Here is a 21,324-nt window from a genome sequence, read left to right as displayed (position 1 = left end):
TATAGTAGTTCTCAGACGCAAAGCTAAATGAGATGGGACCCGTAAAAGGGTATCATGATGGGCCACTGGCCCCTGGCGCCAGCGCTCCTTCTCCTACCTGGGCTGCCACTTCTGTATCAGTCTCTCTGATGCCCAGGGCTCAGCTATCCTCAAGGTAACCTCAGGCAGCCAATCCCAACAGAGGCCATTACTGCTTTAGAATCATCAGTTAGGGACAGGCTCTTAAGACCTGGGAAAAGGAGCCAGAAATCTAAGGAACAAGCTATACCCAAAAGAAAGACAAAAGTATATTCATTTCTTTCTCCCATGATGAAAGAAAGGAAGATGGTGGGATTATCTCAAATGACAAGACAGGGTCCACAGAGGGGGGCAACTCTCACATGGAAACGTGCTGACATCATCTTTGAAAAGACTCTGGGTCTCTCCTGTCTTGGCCATGAAACGGGTGAGTGCCCGCTCCACATCGCGCCTCTGGGATGCCGCCTTCTCCCGCAGGACCTGGTAGTCCGACACAGGCTCACGGTAAGTCTGCAAGAGAACAGCCACGACAGTAGGGTAATGCCACCATGTCATTCTGCTCACCTGGAGTCCCTGCCTTGCTGTTGCTATGTCCTTTCACCCTCTAAAATAACCCATTACTTTTATTTACAGCAGAGATCTCCAGAGTGTGGTGGAAGGGCAGAAAGAAAACAACTACATTAATATTTCTAATCTTAAAAATTAAATGTGCAAATGGAGATTGACCCTGGGCCTTCACTCAGCTCCCACGACAGCTGGTCTCAGGTGTAAGAGACACATCCTAAAGGAAGAGTGGGAGTCCCCCAGGGAAGCCCTGACAGGGACCATCGGTTCCATCAGTGTAATGTGACATCCTGCCGTATGGGAGTGGCTGTCTCTGTGGATTTGCGGATCTCGCCATCCTGTTCTCTTAAATCAATCCTCACGATGTGGACACCTTGTTCCAAAAGATGCCCTCAAAGAAAAAGAGACTGAAGATATTACTGCAAGTCCAAGTAAACAAGAAAATGGCAGGCTGCAGCTCCTCGTCCTAATTATGAGCTTGTTAGCAATCAAGTTACAGAGGGAAAAACAACTGAGAGCTAATCAGAATGGGAAGTTAGCCAAAACATTTTAAATGGTAATGGCAATGGTGATATTTTAACAATGACCAAAAAGGTAACTATTCTTCATGATCTAAAGATTTTAAAGGAGGCACTTGGCCGGGTACGGTGGCTCATGCCTGTAATCCCAGCACTCTGGGAGGCCAAGGTGGGAGAATCGCTTGAGCCCAGGAGTTCAAGACCAGCCTGAGCAAGAGTGAGATCCCGTCTCTACTAAAAATAGAAAAATTATCCAGGTGTGGTGGTGAGCACCTGTAATCCCAGCTACTTGGGAGGCTGAGTCAGGAGGACCACTTGAGCCCAAGGTTTGAGGTTGCAGTGAGATAGGCTGACACCACAACACTCTAGCCCAGGTGACAGAGCAAGACTCCATCTCAAAAAAATAAAAATAAAGGAGGCACTTGGAAACATTTCCACTGTTGTCATTGTCAATTCAAGTGTGTCACCTGTACTTCCCATATCTATATGTAGACATAGACACAATTTTCTGATGTTTAAAATTTTCCAAAAATGAAAATGAGTGGATTTTGAACATACTATACTTGTTTAAAACATTAAAATGAAAAATCTTATAATTATTTCTAAGACAACTGTTTGTCATTTGGTAAGTTAGAAATTTAATATAAAATTTTCAACAAAATTCTTTGGATAACTGGCAAATGAGAATGAAAAAAATTAGTTTTATGATTTATTAAGAACAGCATTGGAAATGCCTCACCTGTAGGGGAAAAAATTATGATATGCTAAATGATAAGCGAAACTGAAAAAAAAGAACAGCCAAAGATGCTATGTATCTTTGTGATGTACCCTTTTCAACTATGAGAACCATTAAAGTATCAAAAGAAATTGATCTTAGAATCAGACCTCCAACTTAGTATTCCACCAAGTATTAAACCAAGATTTCAAAAACAAAAAGCTGAGGCAATCACATGGCTCCCATTAAAAAAGTCACAGTTTCCTGAACTTTTAAAAAGAGTGAGATTATTTTTTTTTGAGACAGAGTCTTGCTCTGTTGCAGTGGCATCATCATAGCTCACTGCAGCCTCAAACTCCTGGGCTCAAGCAATCCTCCTGCCTCAACCTCTCAAGTAGCAGGAACTACAGGCACATGTCACCATGCCCAGCTAATTTTTCTATTTTTTGTAGAGACAAGGCCTCACTCTTGTTCAGGCTGGTCTCGAACTCCGGGCCTCAAGCAATCCACCTGCCTCAGCCTCTCAAAGCACTAGGATTATGGGTGTAAGCCACCATGCCTGGCTGATTATCTTTTAATGTACATTATTTTAGCACAATGTTACAATATTCATGTAAATAAGCAAACATGTACTGAAGTATGTACTCAATATTCATAATGACAGAAATGCACTATATAAAGAGTTACAGAATGTTATGGGTTGAATTATATCCCCACAAAAAATGTTTTAGATATACCCTAGTACCTTAGAATGTGACCTTATTTGGAAATAGGGTCATTGCAGATATAATCACTTAAGATGAGGTCACACTGGAGTAAAGTGGATCCCAAATGCAGTATGACTGGTGTCCTTATAAGAAGATGGCCGTGTGAAAACAGAGATACAGAGAGAAGGCCACATGAAGACAGAAGACCGGTGTAATGCATCTACAAGTGAAGAAATGCCAAAGAATGTCGGCAAACCACCAGAGCTAGGAACAAGCAACGAGGGATTCCCCTACAGGTTTCAGAGGGAACGTGGCCCTGACAACACCTTGATTTTGGACATACAGGCTCTGGAACTGTGAGTCAGTGAATTTCTGTTGTTCTGAGTCACCTAGTTTGTGGCACTCTGTTATGAAAACAAATAGATTTGATCAGGGGCAATGGCTATGTTCCATCCGATGGGAAGGCAGCTATTCCTCCCCCCATATCCTGAGGTGTGGTGAAATGTCCTGGGGATTTGCCCCAACAGCCCCCACGATGGCCATCCCTACACAGTGTGAAGGCAGGAAAGAGGGAAGTGTGGGGAGACGCCACAGTCAAACCACGGAGGACAGCTCAACTTCTCATTCAGACCTAAAGCTCAGAGTTATAAGTTCCATTTCATGATATTAAGTAATTTTTAAGTAACTTTTCCTCCAATTTTAATGCATTTTCTGGCCCGGCACAGTGGCTCACACCTGTAATACTAGCATTTTGGGAGGCCGAGGTAGAAGGATCGCTTGAGGTCAGGCATTTGAGACCAGCCTGAGCAAGAGTGAGATGCCCATCTCTACAAAAAATTAGCTGGCATGGTGTTGCATGCCTGTAGTCCCAGGCTGCTGGAGAGACTGAGGCAGAAGGATCACTTGAGCCCAGGAGTTTGAGGTTGCTGTGAGCTACGATAACACCATGGCACTTTAGCATGGGTGACAGAGCAAGACCCTATCTCAAAAAAAAAAAAAAAAAAAAAGCAAAACTTTTCTATTATGGAAAATTTGGAAAACCCAGAAAAACATGCACAAAAACAAAAATTACCTATAATCTCACTAAGAATTACCATGAACATTTTGTGGAGTATCCATCCTTCCAGCCCCGTTTCTCCGTAGCGATGTACTTTTGTGTTTCAGTGAGACAGGCAATACTGGGGCCAGCTTCAATTTCTTTGTTAACTATATTTTTGTTGGCAAACTTGGGAACATAATTCTCACTTCCGAATTGTTTCTCAATGGGGAAAGATATTCTGAGTTCTAAACTACCCTTTTACCGGCAAATGTCTGGACTGCCACCTGACCACCAGTAGGAACTGACTCTGTGTTCCACATCTGTCACAGCCCCCAGTGTGGCTTCGTCACTCACCGGAGTTTTGATGTAGGTGTGGGGATCAGGGAACTCAGGAAAGTGGCTGGGAATATGTGGCGGGTGGGGTCGGTTCTGCCCTGCAGTGAGGGCCTTGGGGGTCACTGGCTGATTGGTCACTGGAGCTGCAACAGAGTCACAACTGGTTACTTCTCCACCTATGGCCCTGGTTTCTACAGATTATGGTCTCTGCCCAAACCCTTCTTTTCTCAAAGTAAATGCCGGACCTTAGTTTTCTAAACAATGGGCACTTTGTATTTCTATCAATAAAAGGCCTTCAATGACTTAAGGATCTGAGAAGATAACCCCCCCAGTGCCCAGCCCTGCTAGATGACCTTGGTTGACATTTACGTCTACAACAATCTATCTGCCTGTAAGCCTTAAGCAGGTAGGTGGGTGGCTGTGACCATGGAAACCAGGGAAAAGAACATGCTCAAGAACCAGGGAAGTGAGATGGGCTGCAAATTCTCTTTTCAGAGACCTCAGATAACAGAAATATACACTGAGCTGGGGAAAGTAAGTATGGGCTTAAAGATAACAAGATGGGATTGAAAATGGCACAGCCCGCTGTTACTTTGAGAGAGAGTTCTTAAAAAGATGCCAACATGAAAAAAAATGACTTTAAAGAAAAAAATCCAAACTGGATACTGTCAATGCAGCTATGGCAACAGGTTTTACCTAAGGCAGAGGTCATCAAACTTTCTGTGTCAAGAGCCAGATAGTAAATATTTCAGGTTTTGCAGGCCATACAGTCTCCATCACAATTAAACTCTGCCATTACAGCATGGAAGCAACCACAGATAATAAGTAAACATGGCTGTGTTCCAATAAAACTTTATTTACAAAAACAAGCGGCAGGCTGCATTTGGCCCATAAGCCATAGTTTACCAATCTGTGACCTAAGGGACAGCAAGAACTTTCACACTTTCCAAGCAGCATCATTTGCTCTTCTGGGGCTAAAGCACACGAAGCACAGCAACATCTCAGAAATGGTTTATCTTTCTGGTAACTGAATTTCACATTCTAATCCTGCTAGCCCAGATAAAGATTATATTGTAGGTAGCCCCAAAGATTGGAAGGGAGCCTGCAACAGGGAAGTAGCTACCAATCCAATCCCTGCCAATTCAATTTGTTTCACAAGCATTGATAATTTACTAAGTACCTCAGTTCAAAGTCACTTACGAGCAGTGATGACCATCCGCTGAGACCGTTTTGCGTAAGCTGGGAGAGTGTCCACATTAAAACCTAAGAAACAGGAAAACAAAAACCAATGCCCAGACCACTGGATACTAAACACGGAAAGGGGAGTAATATTGTGGTGAAATGGCTTAAACACCCAACTCAACCACTCTGCTGCCACTAAAAAGAAGCTCCAGCAGAAACCCCCCACAGGGAGTTAAGAGGCCTCTTACATGGGTTCAGAGGAACCTCTGTTGATACGTCTCTCAAGCTAAAAGCAAATCAGGAGGACCATGAGGGAAACCGAGAACACTCGGCAGACATGGCTGACTTCTAGAGACTCCTCCCTCTCTCATAACCCCAACTCAGATGCACTGAAGTACTGGAAACTGGAGGTGCACTCACCCATCTCAACAAGCGTGACCACGATATCCGACAGTGTGGGCTGAGTCCTGGCTGTGTGCTCACAGTAAGACTTGGCACTCCTCCCAATTTCTGAAATGTCTAAGAGAGGATTCAAAGGCATAAAGTCGTATTCTCAGTTCCTCAAAAAGTTAAACATAGAGTTACCATATCAGCCAGCAATTCCACTTCTAGGTATATACACAAATGAACTGAAAACAGGGATTCAAACAGATCCAGCACCATCATTCACAATAGCCAAAAGGTAGCCAGTGTCTACTGACAGATGAGTAAACAAATTGTGGTAGGTATATACAATGGAATATTATTTGGCTTTTAAAAGGAAGGAAATTATCATACATGCTGCAACATTGATGCACTTTTAAAATATCATGCTCAGTGAAATAAACCAGACACAAAAAGACAAATAAGATTCCGCTTGTATGAAGTACCTAGAAAAAGCAAATTTGGGCCAGGGGCAGTGGCTCATGCCTGTGATCCTAGCACTTTGGGAGGCCAAGGCAGGAAGACTGACTGACACCAGGAGTTTGGGACCAGCCTAAGCAAGAACAAGACCCCATCTCTACAAAAAACAGAAAAATTAGCCAGGTGTGGTGGCATGCACCTGTAGTCCCAGCTACTCAGGAGGCTGATGCAGGAGGATCACTGAGGCCAGGAATGAGTTTGAGGTTTGCAGTAAGCTATGATGACACTACTGTACTCTAGACGGGGTGACAGAGTAAGAGCCTGTCAAAAAAAAAAAAAAAAAAAAAAAGAAGAAGAAGAAGAAGAATGAAAGGAAAGAAAAAAGAAAGAGAAAAAGAAAATTCATAGAGACAGAAAGTAGGTTTGAGGTTACTAGGGGCTGGGGCACAGGGGGAGTGGAGAGTTACTCTTTACAGGTACAGAGTTTCTGTTTAGAATGGGGAAAAAGTTCTAGAAATGGATAGCGCAGCAGAACATTGTGAACATACTTAATGCCACGTTAAAATGGTAAATTTTGCTGTGTATATCTTACCTCAAAAAAAAAGTCTTATTCTATGATAGGTTTTATAATTTTTGTTTCTTCTGCCTGAAGCTGAACCTCTATGTAGTAGTCATGCTGATGTCCTTCAGGGGTAAGGGGAAGGTGTCTAAGATTGAATTTATGAAGCTGGGATCTGTGAATGGGTTCCAAAGGTGGATGGGAGGTTCCATGAATACTCTGAAACTATGTTGAATTTTTTACCCACAAAAAAAGCATTTTTTCTGGGAATGGGCCCACAGATTTCATCAAATGTACAAAGGGGCCCTAAAAAGCAAGGAATCCCTGCTTTAGGTGTTCAGTGGTTCAGAAGATAAAACCAAGTGGTGCTTGACAGGGAAGGGTATCTAACTAAAGTCCTACCACCAACTCCCCTACTACCCTGAGCAAGTCACTAATACCAGTCTCCAGACTCTAAATTCCAAGATCTTTTCAAGAACTTTTTTTTTTTTTTTTTTTTTAAAGACTGAGTCTCACTCTGTTGCCCTGGCTAGAGTGCAGTAGCATCATCATAGCTCACAGCAACCTCAGAATCCTGGGCTCAAGCGATCTTCCTGCCTCAGCCTCCCGAGTAGCTGGGACTACAGGCATGTGCCACCATGCCCGGCTAATTTTTTCTATATATTTTTAGTTGTCTGGCTAATTTCTTTCTATTTTTAGTAGAGACAGGGGTCTCGCACTTGCTCAGGCTGGTCTCGAATTCCTGACCTCGAGCGATCCTCCCACCTCGACCTCCCAAAGTGCTAGGATTACAGGCGTGAGCCACCGTGCCTGGCCAAGAACCCAATTCTTACCTGGTAGGAACTATTATTTCATTCCTTTAGGACAAACGTTCTCAAAGTGTGGTCAGGGAAACCTGGGAGTCCCCAAAATCCTTTCTGAAATCCACAGGTCAGAACTATTTTTATAATAAAGTCATTATTTGTCTTTTTCACTCTCATTCCCTCATGCAGTTTTCCAGAGGCCACATGACTTTGATGACATTATGGCTCTGATGAATAATGGAATGTATGAATATACATTCTTATATTTTAAAAATTTGTTTTCTAACATGGCAAATACACACACACACACACACACACACACATATAAAACACATATACAAAAGCTCCTTGGGGTCCTCAATATTTAAGAGTCTAAAGGGGTCCTGAGACCAAAAAGTTTGAGTTAGGAAAACATTTGATATTTAAAAGCTCCAAGCATCAGCTGCAGACAGCCACTTTGCCCAAGACCACCCCCTTCTTGGGACAGTCTTCACCTAGTATATGATCAAGACCTGAGTACAAAGGCAGGGCCTTTTCGGCTTGATGGACAGTAATTACTCCAGGGCTCCCAGCTAAGCCAGCCCGTTCTTTTTTGCATTGCAGTTCAACATCTCCCTCTGCCCAAACCTTTCTCCCACTTCCTTTCATAGGTGTTGATCCCTAAGAAACACCATATATACCCCCACCCCTCATCTCATCCTATCCCCAAAAAGTTCTAAATGGGGAAATATGTTGTACACGCAGAAAAGCCTATACGAGACCATACCAGGCTCTTAAACCTCACGACATTTCCTTGTGTTTTTTTCCATTCTATAAAACTTATTCATCTTCATTCTTTGTATCACACAATATAGCATGTGACTGCATAGTGAATTAGCCCTGACTCTCCACAAAAATTTAAGTCAAGAATAGAGAGCAATACAGCAATATTAAGGGCACCTGTAAGTCATCAAGATGTTACAATCTCCCTTGCATTGAATGTTTTACATACATCTCACTTATACTCACACTCCATGAAGTACAAATTATTATCCCATTTCACAAATGAAAAAATTGAGGTTCAGGAGGCTTAGTGATTTGCCCAAGCAATTAAGTGGCAGAGATTTACACCCAGGTCTGTTTTTTTTCCCCCCCCTACACCCGGGTCTGATTCTAAAGCCTGTAAATACTTCACTATGCTCTTCTTTTTCTTAAATCTTCTCTAACACTATCATGATGCAGGGCATAGGACTGATGTTGAGGTTGACTCAAAGAAGGACCAGTACTCACAGCTCTGCAGCATCTCTGTCAATGTTTCCACGGATGCTTTTTCGGCACTCTCAAACCCTGCCTCTGTGAGCAAGGAGCTCACAACCACCTGCAGTGTTCTCCTCCGGGCCAGATGGTAGTTATCAGCAGGATTAGTAGACTGTTTACTTCCTGATCTCTGTGAATCAGCCGCCCAGAGAGAGAGTTCCATCCATAGGGACAAGGATGCAATCACACAGTTCACGCATTGTCAATGGCAAAGAAAAAGTGCTTTTGTTAAATACACCTTTATCAGTGCTTAATGTTTAGATTTACAGATCTTAGCCAATTGAGTAATAATTAACCAGGATGCTCTAAATACAGAGGCAATTTTTCTGCCTACCTACAACGGTTCCATACGATAAAATGGTTTTTTTTTTTTCTTTCTACTTTAGCAGATTAGATTACATAGCTGAAGAAACTAGCATGATGGGATGGAATTAACAAATCTCCCAGAAAAAAAATCGGCTCGCTCTCTCTCATCCCTCCCATCGCCACACCATTTCATTAACAAGGAAAATTAAAACAATAACAAACACGTGATGTCGAGGAGAGGAAGGCAAAGGATAACAGCACAAAAAACAAGGGAAACTAAATATTTTGAACCGGGAAGCCCTCCCAACTTTGGCTGGCCAATAAGAAGGCGAAAACGGTCTCTTCGGGCCAATCAGGAGGTGTTCCGGGTTCCCAACCCCCCAACAGGGAACTAGCCAATCAGGACGCGGGTCCCGTAACTCAGGAGGCCGCAGCAAGTCCCAAGGAGGAGGGGCACGTTCAGCCTGGAAGACCCTCCTCGGTTCGGAGCTCATGGTGGGGCCGGGTTTATGGGTATGAGCTTGTTGCCCAGGCCAGGGGAAAGGTGCAGAACGCGTAAACGCTCTCGGCTTCGGCCCCGCGCCCCTTGCCCTTACCGTTCCGGACCCGCCGGCCCCGGCCGCGGCCGCCGCGTCGGCCATCTTGCTCTGGCGTAGCGTGCGCGGGCGCGGGGCGGGATGGGACTTGTAGTCGCGGAGCGGGGCGGGGCGGGGCGCCGCGCGCCCCTCAGGGTTTTCGGAAGGCCAGCTGGGTGGGGGACGCGTTGGGTGACCCCGGCGCACGTGACCTCTTGTGGGCACAGTGTTTACCGGGCCTTCTGTGGGCTTGGAAGTGGGCCAGGAAAATACGCTGCCGGCTTCGGAGTTGAATAAACGTATTTTTAACACGAAACGGTTCTTATAAAGAGCACCCTCCTGGAAGGATCCAGGAGGTCGTCTACACTCGCGGGATTTTCCAAATTGGTCTTATTATTGGCCACATCTGGCTGGGCCCATGCCGGACCGGTGACCTCACTCTCTGGGAGAAGGGCTTGGGAATCTCTGTTGTTACCGATCTCCCCAGGTGCTTCTCCTGAGCGGGTAATCTGGGGAAACCTGGAGCGGCCAACCTCGCGATTGTGTGCCGGGGGCCCCTCAGTCTGTCAGTGACCCAGAGTAGAGCCTCACGGCCACCTGGTCCAAGTCTTCCACTCATTCCGCTGCCTTCGCGCGCTCCCTCCGCCAGCGCCTGCGGGGGAGCCCGAGAGGGTTGTGCCTCGCCCGTCTCCCTCCCGGGGCCACAGGGCGTCGCGCCCACGCAGCTGCCGGTGGTTTTCTGTCACTCGCCGGTCAGCCCTGAGGACTGGGCTTTCCTCATGCAGGGACCGCGCCTTGTCCGTCCTCATTCTCAGGACGCAGTCTCTGTGTGTCAGTACTAACACTCACCAGCTCTATGACTTTGTGCATGTTTACCTAACTCTCACCGTGCCTCGGTTTCCTCCTCTGTAAAGCTGGGGTGGGGTTCATAGCAAGAGTGCAAGAGAGAATGCTCAGAAAGGGTCTGTCACGGTGCCTGACGTGTACAAGAGACCAAGAAATCGCGCCTAACGTTGTTGTTTCTTTCCCGGGCAGTGTGTGGACGAGTCCCAAAGGCCGGTCCGGTCCTCCGCGCCGCGCCTGCCGTGCCGCCCACACCTGAGCCCGGAGGCGGCCCCGCCCGCCTCACCTAGGGCGCGTGGGGCGGGGTCTGCGGGCGGGGGGGTGAGCGGGGACCGAACCTGAGCCGACCCGGGCACCCAGCTCCTTTGTCTCCCCCGCCCCCTCTTCCCCACTTCCTGCCCAGCTTTAAACAGGATTGGCGGTGCGGCGCGGACTTTGTAAACACGCCGAGCCTGCGGGGGTGGAGACGGGTTGTGTTTGGGCCCCTGGGGGAGGGATGCACTCCCCTCTCCGCGGCTGGAGGTTGCGACCACCCTCACTCCCCAAAGTCAGGAGCCGGAGGCGGCGAGAGAGAGCGTCTGCAGCCACAGTTGGTGCTCCGGGGGCCTCACCTGCCAAGGAGGTAGGCACAGAGAAGCCAGGATAGTGGGGCCGTCTGCATCGCCCCCTCTCCCTGGGGCTTCGAAGCTCAGGCTGGAGACCCCGGGTTGGCGAACCGAGCTGGGTGGGTGGAGGGAGTCGCTGCGCCCTCATCACCTCCCCGTTGGCACCCAAAACTTGGCTCACTTTCCCTGCGAGTGAGCTGTTCTGCACCGAGTTGAAGGGCAGAGAAACCCCCAAAGGCCCCGAGCCTTTATGTGTGCACACTTCCTCACATTCCAGAGATCTGGAAGCCCAATGGCTTTACAGGGCTGTTCCTGTTCTTCATACCTCAGAGATGGAGTGGGAGGGCAGACCAGTGTGGGTAGGGAGCCTGTGGGTGCTCTGGCCAGCGCCCTGGAACAGGAAAGGACTAAATGGAGGGACCCCTCAGTGTTCCTCCCTCAGTGGTGTCTGGCAGGTACACACGTGATGGTCTTAGCCTCCTCTGTGTCTCTTAAAGTGTCAACAAGAGGAATAACTGAACAAATTGGTTGCTGTTACTAAGGGGGCAATTAATTTATTCATTTACATGGATTGAACACCGACTATGTGCCTGGCATTGTATGGGATGCTGAGGGTGTGATGACATTCATCCATAGCTTGCATGGGTTGCAGAACAACAGAGATAAGTGCCAGGTGCTGTGGCTACAGTGGCTGAAAAGGCTTCAGAGAGAAAAGAATATTTGGGTTGGGTTCTGAAGGACGAATAGTTCACCAGGCAGAGAAGTTAGTGGAAAGTCTTTGGGGCACTTACTCATTCCACAGAGCTGGACTGAACCCTGACTGCGGTGCTGGGCATTGAGATACAGTGGCGACCCAGAAACAATTCCTGCTTTCTCAAACCCACGGTCTAGACATGAAGAAGAGACAGGAATGAACAGGATGAATTCAGGGAAACAGTTTTATGGGCTGGTTCCCAAGAACCCGGGAATTCCCAGCTGGGTGCAGCTGGGAGGGTCCACTTGGGGGTGATGTGGCCATCCACAGAATCTCAGGCACCTGCTCCACATCCCTAAAACTCTGGGCTGTTTCTTTTTGCCCTCTGCCCACCACCTCAGACTCTGGGACCAGACATGGGTGGAGAATTGGGTCTCCCGTTGCTTCTCTGCACATTCTTCTGCTCTTTGCATTCCTGGGCTCCTTTGAGAAATGGCTGGCACAACAACTTTTGAACTCATTCAACACCTGTTTGCTGTGCCTATGCTCTGTTTGCACATACTAGCTGTTGGGGATATCATGGTAAACAAATCAGAGCTTCAACCCCCTGGAACTGAAAATTGTTAGCATGTCTGATAATTCCAGCAGGGTCCCAGTCTATGCCAGTCATTGACATCACAGCCTTCATGATCCCAAGCCCCTTCTCCTTTCTGTTTTCTTTCCTGTAAGAGCTCAGAATACTAGCTAACAGTTATGTAGCACTGCCCACTACTCTTCTAAGTGGTTTAGAGATAATATCTCATTTAATCCTCCTAATAATCCATTTTATAGATGAGGAAATCCACAGGCGATAAGTCATCTTCCTAAAAAGGACACAAGAAATAATGGCAGAGATGGGATTTAAACCCCAGTTACTTGATTTGGGAGGACCTGTTCTTAACCACTCGGCTAGCCTGCCTCCTAGACCAACCACACAGAATGTACACTTGAGCCAGGGACTTACGAGTTTCCTTGAGTCTGTGGTCCTGCATCTTGGGTGATTCAGAGGAACATGAGCAGCAACCTGTTAGCTGAGCTTGGGTGCTGGTTCTGATCACAGAGAGCCTCCGCAGGCCTGGAACAGGGTTGTGGGGACTGCACAGAACTGCTATCCTTTCCTGAAGGCTGTGTGTATGTGTATGTGTATGTGTGTGTTCCCCTGTGTAAGCTTCATGCACCAAGGGGAAGGAGGAATGTAAATAACCAAAGAGGAATGAACCAAGGTTAGAGGCAAGAAAGAACTTCTCATCGTGTGCTGGAATCTGGGGATGTGGAAAACCAAGATACCTCTTTTATTCGGAATCTAAGAATAGCAGAGGCCCTCATATTCTGGATTCCAAAAGGAACATCCCAGCGTGGTATCTGAGTGAGGATGGTATTCAAGGAGTGGGTGGGATCTTGAGATGCTCACCACCTCTCTTCCCCACGGCCACTGCTTCTGAAGCTGCACCTGTGTATCTGACCCAGTCCCTCCAGGCAGGCAGGACAGTGGCCATGAGGCAGGCCAGGCTACAGGGCGGTTTCCATGGACTCCAGCCATTTTTCCACCCCCTTTCTGAAACCCTTAAGTTTCTCACAAGGGCCCTCAGCAGGCCGTGCCTCTCTGCCTACAGCCAAACAACCTTGTGCACCATCTTTGAGAGAGGGGGGTGTGCTGGGACAATGGGTGTTGAGGCCGGGGGTCAAGGGTAGAGGGTGGGCATCCTGAGAGAACAGATGAGCAGGATGTGAGCGTTCAGGACTACACAGACACCTTCCTCACTGCAGGGTGGGGTACAGTGGAACCCTTGGCACGCCCCGCCCCACCCGGGCCCCCTTCCCCAGGCTTGCTCGGCGGTAGAGAACAGGTTGTACTCTTGAGAAACCACAAAAGGAAGTTTAGGGAGGGCTGGGGGTGGGGAAAGTTCTGGGGCCCCTGCCAAGTTTCCCTTTCCTTGCTGAGTGGTAGGTGTGTTTATCTTGCCCACAAAGACATTTAAATTTTAAATCCTCTGAGTTTCAAAGAACTGTCAATGCCTGCCTGTTTACTGTGGGTGGCCATGGACAGCCCTGAGAATGGGACTGGAACAAGTTACCCACTTGTTGGCTTTCACCTGGGATTGGGCAGGTTGGGAAAGGCTACTTTAATTCCAGAAAGTCTGCTTTTCTCCTTCTTTCTGCCCCTTCACCTTTCTCTTCCCCAAAGCGCTCAATCTTTAAACTCAGAGGAGTGTGGCTATAATGGACACAGGCGCTGAAGGGTGTTGCCAGGACCCCGTCAGTGTTTTACCTGCACTATCTCATTTAATACTTATTCACCACAACCCCAGGGAGTAAACGCCTCTAGCTCCAATTTACAGATGAGGACACTGAGGCCCAGAAAGGCTAAGAAGGTTGCCCAAGGTGACACAGCTAGTAAGTGGCAGAGCCCAGATTTGAACAAGGCTCTATGTGATTTCAAAGCCTGTGCTCTTTACTTCTAAATTAACTCCCAAGTAAGGGGAGCATTGACTTCCCCAACAAGTCAAACGAGGAACAATAGGAAGGTTGAGATCTACAGATGTCTTTTAAATGCTGCTAGGGTGGGGAGGGGAGAGAATTGGAAGGGATTACTTGGGAGTTAACATGTTTAAAAGAGGATAGCCGAGTGAAAAAAACGTGCCCTGGGTGAAAAGTTGAGGTCGGACTCTGGAAGCTTGAAGCAAGTGAGAAGAAGGTTGGGAGGGATAGTATAGGTGTGTGCAGGTATCTGGAAGATTGCCCTGGGAAGCCCTGGGTTTAGGGCGTGGGAGGCTGGAGGAGGCAGATTTCCAAAAAGCATAAAAACTTTCTAACAAATAATTGCCTAATCCCCAAATGATGAAGTGAGTTCCTGTCTGTGGGACCCTGGAACGCATGCTGTAAGGAGGGCTTCTGCCAGCGACAAGACCTCAAAGCCCCTTTTCCTCTAAAGCCCCATTGTGGTTATTCCCTGGCTTCCCTCTTCTGGCCAGCCCTTGGCTCCCCCGGACTCCCTGGCTGGTGGTAGTCCCTGTCCGTCCACTAGGTGGAGCTGTTGCCCAGTGTCTCACTCCAGCGGTGGCTGGGTTGGTAAAAAGCACCACTTGGTCCTTCAGGGCTGCCAGCTGGTTTCATGGGGCCTCTGCCCCAACCCCATCCCCAGCTGTTTACACATCAGGGCCCAGAGAGCCCCTGTAACGTGTGTTCTTCGGTCTCCTCCAGGCTCAGGACGGAATGTGCAGGCCGCCACCAGAGTGCGCTGGGCAAGCTCCCTTCCCAGTTTCAGGGGTTCCTCCCACTTCTCTTTCCCCTTCCTGACCTTCCTTTGCCCTTGAGATAGAAGGACCCAAGGCCAGGGGCCCTGTAGGCACAACAGGATACCTAACGTGGCATGGCCTTTTGTACCCTTCAAAGGGCTTGACGCCCATGTCATCTCCTGGAAGGGACCTCAGAAGCCCCACCTCTCTGAAACTATTTGCCCTCAGCAGTCCGACCAGTTCTCCCACCCTGGGTGAAATCCCCCCAGGACAGCCACTCCTAAGGTGAGGAATCAGAGGCCGAGGTGTTGTCTCTAGAAAGGAGGGGGAAGAGAGGGTTGCTGGCACCTTGTTTGTTGGCCAAGGTCTGTTTGCTGCCCCCTCCGACCCTTAGAAAGGCAGAGAGCCGCTGGGGCTCCAGGGACACGCAGGCAGGGCCCAGACTGAGCGGGGACAGAAGAGTGCAGTTACAAGCTTTGTGGCCAGAGGGCACCATGGAGGGCAGGCCCAGAGAAAGAGGCCCTAACTGGTAGTTTCAAGCCCTTAGTAATGCATATATCTCTCCGACAATGTTATGAGGCAGGGCATCCATTTTACAGGTGAGCAAACCAAGGCAGGTTAAGCAGCTTACTTCCATTCACACAACTGGTCTGTGGTCTGACTCAGCCATTTGGTTGTAAAGTTTGTGCACGTAACCTCTAATTTGTGCCGTCTCTCATGGAGTAGTTGAGAGAGCCTGTGCTCTGTAGGCAAACCGCCCTGCTTTGCATCCTAGCTCAGCTCCTTTCTGTCTGCGTGAAACGGTTTAGTCATCTGTAAAGTGGGCATAATGATAGGCTCTGCCTTGCCAGGTCCTTGTGAAGATTAACAATAGCCGATATTAAGCCAGGCACAGTGGTTCACACCTATGATCTTAGCATTTTGGGAGGCCAAGGTGGGAGGATTGCTTGAGGCCAGGAATTCAAGACAGCCTGGGCAATATAACAAGACCCCATCTCTACAATAAAAATAAAAATTAAAAAATTAGCTGGGTGTGGTAGTACACACCTGTAGTCCCAGCTGCTCAGGAGGCTGAGGTGGAAGGATCACTGGAGCCCAGGAGTTTGAGGTTACAGTGAGCTATGATCCCGCCACTGCACTCCAGCCTGGCCTCTAAACAAAACAAAACAAAACAAAAACAATAGCCAGTATTAGTTGAATGCCTACTATGTGACAAGCACCATCTTTTTCCACCCTCCCAGCAGCCCTGTGAAGGAGGCACTATGATCCTGCCTTTATAGATGAGGAAACTGAGGCACAGGGGATATGCAGAGACTGCTGGACTGAGGCTTCAGAGCCTACACTTCTCTAGGCCCGGGATATAATGCACACAAAGCCCTGCAGAGTGCCAGGCAGGCCCTAAGTCCCATGAGTGATAGCTGCTGTCATCATTGGCATAATCGTCTCCCAGACTGACCTCCTTGGGGTGGGCCTGGGACTATCCAAATCCAAAGAGGCAGCCCTGGTTTCCTTCCTCCCCATCCCACCTTCATTTTTCCCTGTTTTCTAGAATAAAAATCGGCCCACAAGTTCTGGCTGTGGTCAGACAGTTGGACAGAATACTTGCAGTTGGGGCTGTCCCAGAAACTCCCAGTTCTGGCCCCAGCTTTTTCAGCTCCAGCTCTCTTCTCTCTCTGCTGCTCCTCCCTGCCCCCTCCCCTGGGGTCCTTGAGTTCTGGGAAAGGAAGCCGGAGCAGGGGCCTCAGACAGATGTAGACCTTGAGCTCCAACTTGGGCTCCAGATGGAGGAGGGACTGGCCAGGGGAAGGGGGGCTGGGGCACAGAGGGCCTGTCTCCCTGTCCACAGGAAGGCATCTGTCTGTTATTCACAGAATCTTTCTTAAGCTCTGGTTTGTTAAGCTCACAGTGCTGGGTGCTGTGGAACGGGCTATGGATAAAGCCCAGAGGAGGGTTTATTTGTCTCTGGCACGTGGCTGCATCTTGAGTATGGAGGGGCGAAGTGCTGTTTCCTCCCTGCAGCCGGCCCCTGAGACTCAAGGCTGCTCTTCCCTCTCCTCCCAGCCCCGTCCCTTTCCTCTAAGCAGTATCTACTACAGAACCACACACTTGGAGACTCTTCAAATGTGGGATCTATTTTCATCACAGTGAGAAAGGATCTTGGGGTAACAAACTCTCAGATGTACTGGGTGGCTGAGTGTAGGCCAGGGCATAGAATGTTCTAGTTTCCCCAGGCCCTCTCTTCCCTTCCCTGTCGGCTGGTCCCTGCCATTCCTATGGGCAGTTTCCATCTTTTCTTTGAGTTAACTTGACTTCTACCTAGGACCCGACTTGAGTTTTTCTCTCAGCTCTCTTCATCTCCAAGGCAACAGTCTTTTTCCACCTGGGCCCAGCCTCTTGGGTTCTAATTCAGATCTCTTTTTACAGCCACTGGACTTGAACTTGGTGCCTCCTGGGTGGTTCTCAGAAAGTCTTTTTTTTTTTTTGGAGACAGAGTCTCGCTCTGTTGCCAGGGGTAGAGTGCCGTGGTATCATCGTAGCTCACTGCAACCTCAAACTCCTGGGCTCAAGTGATCCTTCTGCCTCAGCCTCCCGAGTAGCTGGGACTACAGGTGTGTGACACTGCACCCGGGTAATTTTTCTATTTTTTGTAGAGATAGGGTCTTGTTTTTGCTCAGCCTGGTCTCAAACTCCTGGCCTCAAGCAATCCTCTGATCTCGGCCTCCCACTGTGCTAGGATGGCAGGTGTGAGCCACCGCGACCAGCCTCTCCCCTGCATCTTCCCTGCCTTTCCTGTGACACAGGTTCTAGGAGTTGTTTTTGGTGTTTCTTGTGGGAATCTGTTTTGTGGATTTTCTCTGAACTGTCATTTGTTCCCAGACACGTGGTACTAAAGATGTGAGGATAAGAATAGCATACCTTTTGCACAGTACTTCCGTGTGCCAAGGACTGTTCTAAGTGCCTATATATACTATATACCATTTGTAAATAAGTCAGTCTATAAAAGTATGGATATTTATTAGCTCATTTCTCATTTACTCCTCACAAGAATCCTGTGAGATTTCCTTGTTTTACAGATGAAGAAACTGAGGCACAGAGGTTAAGGTACTTGCCCAAGGTCATACAGATGGTCAGTATTGAGAGCCTGGTGGCTGAAAGAACTCTGACCTGAATCAGACCCTGCACACAACTGTGCACCGCACACGTAACCAGGGGTAGTGTGAGATGACACCGGGCTTCCTGTTGAGACACTGTCCTGTACACAGTCTCAGGACTGTAGCTTAGACCGCCTCTGTGTGTGACATGCGTGCATTGGTGGAGGTGTGATGGTGTTGGTGCCAGTGCCCCCAGGCAAGCCCAGAGCACCCTGGATCCCTCAGTGCTCTTGCCAGAGCTTTGGGATTTTCCACTAAGCAAGGAACATAGATGGGAAGGACAAGGACAGCCCAGCCCTGCAACATCAGGCGGGTCAGATGTCCCACACAAGCCAGGAAGAGAGTGGATGGTGGCGAATGTGAGCTCTGTTAGGTGAGGCTGGGCCTGACCTATCTGAGGAGCCCTGGGTGAATCATTGTGACCACAGCCACCCCAGCTGCGGTGATGCTGCAAACAGGCTTTTCCTCCAGCTCCCCTCCAACGCTCATGTTCCTTTCCTTGCTCCCCTCAAGACTCAGGCCATGGGAGGGGTGTGGCACCAGGGCAGTGGCTGATGGCACAACTCTGGAACTGGTGATTAAGCTGGGTTCTAGTGCTGGATCTGTGATCTTGGCCTTCTCATAAGGCCTGAGGCCTCCACCCAGAAATGGGCAGCAACCCTGGCCCAGAGTGGGGGCCACACACCCTGTCTAGAGGACAGGATTGCATAGGTCTAGGACTCCTGGGCTCATCCGCCTGCTATATTCACCCAAGAACATGCTTAAGTCTCAGAGGCCTTGGAACCATTTATTTGTTCATTCCTCGTGCATACTGGAACCACATTTTATGCAATTTGGGGTTGTATAAAAACAGGACACACATCAAAATTACCATTAAAGTCTCTTTAAACTGCTCATAAAACACAGGATACATGGTCTGGGCATTCTCTCTCATCTCTAAGACTCTTCCGCATGGCCAGTTTTCATTGGTCCTGATAGCTGAGTCTCCGGTTGAGCATTTTGTTAAGGGATCACATTGTATAAACAGTACATAGATTTCTATGGTTGGTTAGTGTCTCCTCCAGTAGATAGAAGTGAATTTGTGACAGTTAAATGTGCACATTTAGTAATTCAGTATGCACGCTTTTATGGGCTAGCCGGGCCTCAGGAAAGATTGGAACCACAGTGCTGTGGGAATCTGGACGAAGGAGCGGCTGCTTTCACATGTGTTAGCCAGGAATTTCGTCTCAGAGGTGCCATTGGAGGAGATAAAGGAGGAGTGGATTTGATGAGAAAGTATTCAGGAACAATTTTAAATGGTGACTGCTTTTGTATATTTACTTTTCTGAATGTTCTGAGATTGTTGTTTTTTTTTTTTCTTTTTCTTTTTTTTTGAGACAGAGTCTCGCTCTGTTGCCTGGGCTAGAGTGCCATGGCGTCAGCCTACCTCACAACAACCTCAAACTCCTAGGCTCAAGCGATCCTTCTGCCTCAGCCTCCCAAGTAGCTGGGACTACAGGCAAGCACCACCATGCCCAGCTAATTTTTTCTACATATTTTTAGCTGTCCAGATCATTTCTTTCTATTTTTAGTAGAGATGGGGGTCTCACTCTTGCTCAGGCTGGTCTCGAACTCCTGACCTTGAGCGATCCTCCCGCCTTGGCCTCCCAGAATACTAGGATTACAGGTGTGAGCCACCGTGCCCAGTCTAAATGTTCTGAGTTTTTACCAAAAGCCGTATTATAGAAATAATCATTTTTTCCTATTATTTCTTTAGCTCTTTTTAGGCTTATTTTTTTTTCTATGATATTACTGATTATTTCTAGAATAACTAGTGACTATTTCTATAATCACTATTATTTCCTTTTTTTTCCTCAATTTTTTTGTTTCTTTCTTTTTTTTTGAGACAGAGTCTCGCTCCGTTGCCTGGGCTAGAGTGCCATGGCATCAGCCTAGCTCACAGCAACGGCAAACTCCTGGGCTCAAGCAATCCTTCTGCCTTAGCCTCCCGACTAGCGGGGACTACAGGTATGCACCACCATGCCTGGCTAATTTTTTTTCTATATATATTTTTAGCTGTCCAGATAATTTCTTTCTATTTTTAGTAGAGACGGGGGTCTCACTCTTGCTCAGGTTGGTCTCGAACTCCTGACCTCAAGCAATCCTCCCGCCTCGGCCTCCCAGAGTGTTAGGATTACAGGCGTGAGCCACCGTGCCTGGCCCTAATCACTATTATTTTTAGAACAATAATTATTCTTAATGTGATCACTTCTTGTTTTTTAGTAGTTTAAAAACCAGCAACACGCTGGGACTGGGAGGTAAAGCATGAGTACCAAGAATGGTGAGGACTGGGCATTTTAGAGACCCTGGGTCTGCTTAAACTGACATGTTAGTCAGTTTCTGGTCTCAGCAACACTTTGCACTCTTAGAAAATTATTGAGGATCTCAAAGAGCTTTTGTTTTTGGTAAGCTATGGCTATTAATAATTTGTTTCAAATAAAAAAATTTAATAGGAACATTTTAAAAAATATTTAGCAATGCCTTTAAAGTAACAATAAGAAACTCATTACATGTTAACCTAAGTATTGTAATTTTTAAAATAAAATAACTATTTTCCAAAACAAAAACAATTAATGAGAAGTATGGGCTTGTTTTCCATTCTTGCAAATCTCTTTAGTGCCTGACTTAATAGAAGACAGCTGGATTACCATATCTGCTTCTGGTTCAGTCTGTTGTCCTATGTTGTTTTGGTTGATGTATATGAAGAAAAATCTGGCTTCAGTCAGATATGTCATTGGAAAAGAGAGGACCTTGTGAACTGAACTAGAGGACAGCTGGCCTAGCAGGACATAAAGCTGGGACGAGTGTTTGGGGTGATGGTGAGGAAGCTGAAATCAACAGTGTGGGGTTGGGGGGTTTGGACTTTATTTCATAGGTAACGGGGAGCCATTAAAGGCTTTTCAGCAAGGAAGTGACATCATCAGAGCTGTTTATGATGATTTCTAGGGCAGTAGTAGAATAATAGAATTGGAGAGAGAGAGTCTACACAAAATATAAAAAGGATTGAAACTAGGGTGAGGCCGGTGGAAATGGAAACAAGGGGGCGGTTTGGCAAAATATTTTGAAGGTAGAAGCAACAGAACTTAGTAATCATTATTTGGTAGGAAGGTACAAAGACTCCTCTGCCCTTCCCCGGGAGGCACCGGCACACTTCTCCGGTGAATCTGTTGCCCGTGCCGCAGTCTGCTGCTCGCATCCCTTCTCTCCTAGGAGGCTGTGTGCTCCAGCAAGTGCAAGAGTGAGAGCAATCAAGGA

At 47.6% G+C, this 21,324-nt stretch overlaps 2 protein-coding genes across 5 annotated transcripts in view; one reads left to right on the top strand and one right to left on the bottom strand.

Annotated features, from left to right (window-relative positions):
• Positions 1-9,545, bottom strand: part of TAF8 (TATA-box binding protein associated factor 8) — a 32,342-nt gene extending 22,797 nt beyond the window's left edge. Inside the window, exons 1-6 of one of the 2 annotated variants that reach the window (XM_069487744.1) lie at positions 9,483-9,545; positions 8,554-8,710; positions 5,500-5,598; positions 5,098-5,160; positions 3,916-4,040; positions 381-528 (exon numbers count right to left, since the gene is read on the bottom strand). In XM_069487744.1, coding sequence (XP_069343845.1) covers positions 381-528; positions 3,916-4,040; positions 5,098-5,160; positions 5,500-5,598; positions 8,554-8,710; positions 9,483-9,527 — 637 coding nt within the window. In that variant the 5' untranslated portion in view covers positions 9,528-9,545. The remainder of the gene's footprint in view (positions 1-380; positions 529-3,915; positions 4,041-5,097; positions 5,161-5,499; positions 5,599-8,553; positions 8,711-9,482) is intronic. The other variant, XM_069487745.1, reaches the window with a different exon arrangement.
• A 1,198-nt stretch (positions 9,546-10,743) lies between these two features.
• CCND3 (cyclin D3) overlaps positions 10,744-21,324 on the top strand; it is a 79,933-nt gene continuing 69,352 nt past the window's right edge. For 2 of the 3 annotated variants that reach the window (XM_069487702.1, XM_069487701.1), the window contains exon 1: positions 10,808-10,926. The gene's annotated coding sequence lies outside the window, so the exon portion shown is untranslated. Of the gene's footprint in view, positions 10,927-21,324 lie in introns of all 3 variants that reach the window. The other variant, XM_069487699.1, reaches the window with a different exon arrangement.

This window comes from Eulemur rufifrons, chromosome 15 (assembly GCF_041146395.1).
Source record: "Eulemur rufifrons isolate Redbay chromosome 15, OSU_ERuf_1, whole genome shotgun sequence".
NCBI lineage: Eukaryota > Metazoa > Chordata > Mammalia > Primates > Lemuridae > Eulemur > Eulemur rufifrons.
This window is presented reverse-complemented; position numbering and strand designations above follow the sequence as displayed.